The sequence below is a fragment of the Sorghum bicolor genome, chromosome 5 (assembly GCF_000003195.3).
Source record: "Sorghum bicolor cultivar BTx623 chromosome 5, Sorghum_bicolor_NCBIv3, whole genome shotgun sequence".
NCBI lineage: Eukaryota > Viridiplantae > Streptophyta > Magnoliopsida > Poales > Poaceae > Sorghum > Sorghum bicolor.
This window is the reverse complement of record NC_012874.2, coordinates 29,795,955-29,801,121: the sequence shown is the minus strand read 5'-3', so window position 1 is coordinate 29,801,121 and position 5,167 is coordinate 29,795,955. Positions and strand designations below refer to the sequence as shown.

The 5,167-nt window shown below is 42.6% G+C and overlaps 1 protein-coding gene across 1 annotated transcript; it reads left to right on the top strand.

Annotated features, from left to right (window-relative positions):
- LOC8155281 lies at positions 779-4,776 on the top strand. Its single transcript, XM_002489288.2, has 4 exons — positions 779-828; positions 2,841-3,365; positions 4,304-4,393; positions 4,524-4,776. Exons 1-3 carry the CDS (start codon positions 779-781, stop codon positions 4,356-4,358), a joined length of 630 nt encoding a protein of 209 aa, XP_002489333.2. The 3' UTR covers positions 4,359-4,393; positions 4,524-4,776.

The window sequence follows — 5,167 nt, the reverse complement described above, 5'->3', positions numbered from 1 at the left end:
GCGCGCGCGGGCGGCGCGGCTCGGCTCGGCGGCGGCGGCGCGCGCGTGTGGCTTCCCGGTTCTCCTCCTCATCTTGTCTATTGGAGCATCCCAAGGCTCACTATTTAAGTTGATAGCCTTGCTAGTGATTAATCTATTTGGTACTAATCACTTTTGCACCTAACGCTAATTGTGTGCCTTTGAGGTTTTATTGATTGATTAGAATGGGCCTGGCCCAATTACTCTAACAATATGTGCAAGTGGCGATGACGACAACGAAGCTATCGGGGGAAGTCGATGTGGGATCACCATGCCACGAGGCCGGTGCCTCATCCTACGCCATCGCCGTAGCCCATGCTGGTGCCGCATCCTGTGCCACCACTTGCTCTGGTGCCGCACCCAACACCCCTGCCACCCTGCATAGGACTTCCAAGACCCTAATTTGGACATCAAAACTTTTTCCCCAAAATTTGGAGCCCTGAAACCCGATCTGAGACATAAATCAGCAGATTAGTACATGCTCTGGCTCCGCATCAGGGATGCACACGCTGCTGGACATTGACATTGCGGCGCCTGCGCTAGTGGGACGTCACGTCGCTTGTGCCGCCGAGATGTTGCGTCACCTAAAGCCACCAGGATGCCACGCCACCTCCACTGCCGGGATGCTACTTAGCCTCTGGCACAGCTGCCATCGCCACCGTTGCATCGAGTCATCGTGGTGCCACGACCACGACGTCCGCTCCGGCCTGAGGACTACTTCGTCGCCTACTGCCATAGCCAAATGGGTAAAAGGACGACCATGGAGGCGACATTGGAGAGGAGGCTAGCGTTCCTGGAAGGAGGCAGCAGGCAATTTGAGCAAGGCATCGTGTTTTGGGGGAGGAGGCGTGAGGAGGGTCACGGAGTGCCGGGTGGAGATTGGGATGACCTTCCTTTTTTACTGCAGGGCAGTGCGCTTATGTGGGGAGGCAAGGCAATGTTGGGAATCGCGAGATCGCACGACATCGCAAGGGGAGGCAGAGCCAGACAGATGAAAATAAAAGCTGCACAAAAAAATGTCCACGTTTTGTACTTTTTAGTTGTAGGAGATAATGCCCACCCATGGTGTGGCCTTGGCCCAGCTTTTGGTAATTAGCAAAAATAGTGGGAAAAAGGTGCAGACCGTACCATTGCGCCAACTACTCTCGTGTGCAAGAATTTGATTCTATTACCTTTTTGACCTCTCTTTAGCATCTCGTAAATTGGACCAAAACAAAAAAAAGCATCTCGTAAATAGGACCAAAACAAAAAGAAGTGGCTTCGCTGGGTATCGAACCCAGTACCTGGGTGTTAAAAACAAAACACCTTACCATTGTGCTAGCTTATCCAATGTGACAATATAAGATTTTGTTATTCTTTTGTTGTGAATGTAGGGGTAACTTTTGAACACGAGGGTGTTAGAACTTATCAAGATCTACATTTGATACATAGCTCATTTTTGCATTTTAGAAAGTGTTAGTAAATACTAGTTGCAAAGCCTTGAATCTCATATAGACTTTACAAAACTATATGTGAGACTTATGGATTTAGAGCTACACTTTCCTAAGACTTTATCAAATACAAAAATGACATATGTATCAAACATAGATCTAAATGAGTGGACCAATCTTGGTATTCATGACTTTTCGAGTTGAGACCATCTAGGGTTTCGAAAACTAGTTTGAACCTATCAAAATTTGAGTTGTTCAAACTTTATCAAATAAAAAGTTGACCATTACACCAAATGTAGGTCTTGATGAGTGTGACATTCTTTGTATTCATTAGTTTTGTATTTGAGACAATCTATTGTTCAGTCAAAGTGTCTTTTTGTTAAAATCCAAGATTTGCCTTAGTCAAACTTGGTCAAATGAGGCACTAAATGACCTCAAATGGAAGACTATTGAATACAAAGGTGTTAGAACTCATCAAGATCCGCATTTGGTACATAGTTACCATTTGAAAACGTTTTAGTAAACTCTTGTCACATATTTTAAAAATCCAAGATGTGACTTGGTCAAACTTGGTCAAATGAGGCACTAAATGACTTCAAATGAAACAATTTTGAACACAAGGGTGTTAGAACTTATCAAGATCTCCATTTGATACATAGCTTATTTTTGCATTTGACAAAGTGTTAGTAAACACTAGTCATTAAGTTTTGAATCTCACATAGACTTTATGAAACTATATGAGAGACTTGTGGATTTAGAACTACACTTTCCTAACACTTTGTCAAATGCAAAAATAACCTATGTATCAAATGTAGATCTTGATGAATGGACGAATCTTGGTATTCATGACTTTTCGAATTGAGACCGTCTAGGGTTTCAAAAACTGGTCTGGAGGTGTCAAAATTTCAAAATTCAAATTTTTAATGGTTCAAACTTTGTCGGATGAAAAAATGACTAAAATAAAATTTGTAGACCTTGATGAGTTGTACAACTTTGTTGGTAATGACTTTTCTAGTTGTAATGATTTGCTATTTCAAAATCTTGTTTGAAGTTATCATATGTTGAAATTCTAATTTTTAATTATTTAAAAAAGTCTGATATAGAGATAACCAAAATAAAAGTTGTATATTCGATGGTTTCTACAACTTTGTTGTTTACTATATTTTCGTTTCAAATCATTTACTAGTTTAAAATTATATATGTTTTTTACTAGTTTAAAATTATATATGTTTTGAATATTAAATGATATTTATATCTTTTTTATAATTGTTCAGCCTTCTGCTATGTGGCCCAACATCGTCGGTCTTGTTTGGCCCATTATCTTTTGGCCGTCGGATCGGAACATGGATGACTGATATGCAATCGTTGTCCGATAAAATCCCGAAACCCTAGCCCGTGCGTGCCCGCCTCCTCCTGTGTGGCTGCGGCTGCGCCTCTCCCTCTCCTCCGTCCTCCACTCCCCAGTTCCTCTCCAATCCGTCCTTTGCACCGGCGCCCACCCACCACCACCGCTCTGTGTGCCTCCACATTCCAACCACCAAGGCCCCCTCCATCTTCCCTAACACTCAGCACTCCAGAGAGCGACGATGTGGGTCATCATCTGGTCGCACGCCAGATTGGGCGTCGAGGCACGTCTCTGTCGGGCGGCGTGTACGAGAACGTGCTCTTCTTCCCCGTGGCGCAGATGCTCAAGGACCGGTACCCCGGCGTGCTATTCGACGTGGTGGCGTCGGCCAAGGGCAAGCAGGTGTACGAGATGTGCATGAACGTCACGTACGCCAATGTCTACGACCCCGACGACGACTGGCCGGAGCCCACCGAGTACACGCACATGCTCGGCGTCCTGAAGGGAGACACGGTAGATCTGGTGGTGGCGCGCGTCTCCGGCCGGGATATCGCCATCTGCCATCACCTGCAGTAAGCTTCTCGTCTACCACTACACTCAACCCAACCCATCGCTTCTCCCCGCACCTGCTTCTACCCAACCCACGATTCAGTTCTATGTTCGTTCTAGATTCTTCAGTTTGGCCAGGCAGGCGCTTGCTATTACGTGATCCCACCATCGTGTTCTAGTCCATGAATCAGAGGCATTTGCAGTGAATCCAGTAGATCAGTAGGCCCTGGTTCGTGTCAAGATGCTTAGCGATTCAGTGCTAGTAGTACTATTTAATTGAAATCCAGTGCTACTACTATTTACTAATTGAGATTAGTGCTAGTAGAACCACTAATTTAATCAGCACGTTGACTTGTAATACTCCAATTGGCTTATTGGTTGGGAAGCTTATCATATACACCAACCAACAACTTGTTTGGGCTTCCATTGGCTTGTCTGGTGTTGACTTACTCCTATCTGGTCAAGTCGCCGTACTTTTACATCTTTCCAAAAGGATAAATGTCACCATACTTTTTAATGACATACTATAAATAAAAATCTGGTTGAAAACTGTACTCAACTTCCTTGGCATCAATGGCACTAGTGAATAGAAAATATTCTAATTCATCTTGTTTATTTTAAGTGAGGTAGAACTATAAGTGAGAACTGTGGCACTAAAAGTGAGGTAGCAGTAGCAGTAGCAACCTTGAATATCTGTTTTCGTTTTTGTTATCCAAGATAATAGCTTCATATTTCTAGTTTTGGAAATTATTACGTGCTGAAATAGACGTACTGCAACTATGTTGATAATGATTTAGTGGTGCTTCAATGAATGGTGGGGTAGAGAAATATTAATTATAAATAGTTTGCTGTCCTACATGCATTTTTACATATATTTATGTTGTCCTACAAAAATAGTACTGATAATACCTTTATATTTCTTGTTGCTGGTTCTGTTTTTCTTAACTCGCCAACCATTCAGATCATGCAATGAAAACAAGTGGGGGCACTACTCTCAGGCTCTAAGGCATGATTGACAAATTCAAGCTGACCATGTGAAACGAAGTTTTGGGTGAGTATTAACCATTAGTTTTGCATTATCTTAGCACTTTTAATGTATGCAATTGAAGGCATATTTTTTGCCTCGTAGTTGGGTTCCCAGGATCCAATGCTCATGCCTTTCCCATTCTATTCTAATACAGAGCCTATACACTTGTAGCATGAAAGAATCATGGAGGATAGTGGTGGATGTAATAAGGATTTTTAGATCTGTAGAAACAGTGGAACTTTTTGGACTTGTGGATTTGACAACAGCAAAAAGAGTGCCACGGTGAACTGTTAGGTTGTGTGCACTTTTGTGTGATAACTGTTGTTGGATGAAGACTTTGTAATCTGATGTTGGATGGAAATTTATGTGATCTATTATTGGATAGAAAGTTCAGATTTTTTATTTAATGTGCTGCTCTAATAATTACTTGTGGGCTGTATATGTGGGCTGAATGTTTGAAAATGTGATGTGTATATGGGGTATATGTGCTATAGTAGTGGGATGAAAAGTGGGCTAAAAAGAATGACGAACTTGGGCTTTTAACATGCTGAAACGAGCGTGAGAAAGTGGCTAAAAATTATGTGAAAATAGCTGAAATCAGACAAAAATTGGCCCATCTTGATTCTCGCCTGTTAACTTATGGGCTGAGGTAGTGTCCATGTCATCATCCATGAAAGCAACCATGTAAGCATCTATAATGACGTGGCATTTCATCCGTGACGGTTATTTTTCGTCACTAGAAATGGGTCTGTGCTGGACTAACTAGGCCTCGGGCTCCATTGTCATGGAATAAAGCCG

Coding starts and splice junctions, on each gene's coding strand:
- LOC8155281 (XM_002489288.2), top strand. CDS start 779: ATGGAGGCGACATTGGAGAGGAGGCTAGCGTTCCTGGAAGGAGGCAGC. Junction 829..2,840: donor TTCCTGGAAGGAGGCAGCAG/GCAATTTGAGCA, acceptor CCGAAACCCTAG/CCCGTGCGTGCCCGCCTCCT. Junction 3,366..4,303: donor GCCATCTGCCATCACCTGCA/GTAAGCTTCTCG, acceptor CCAACCATTCAG/ATCATGCAATGAAAACAAGT.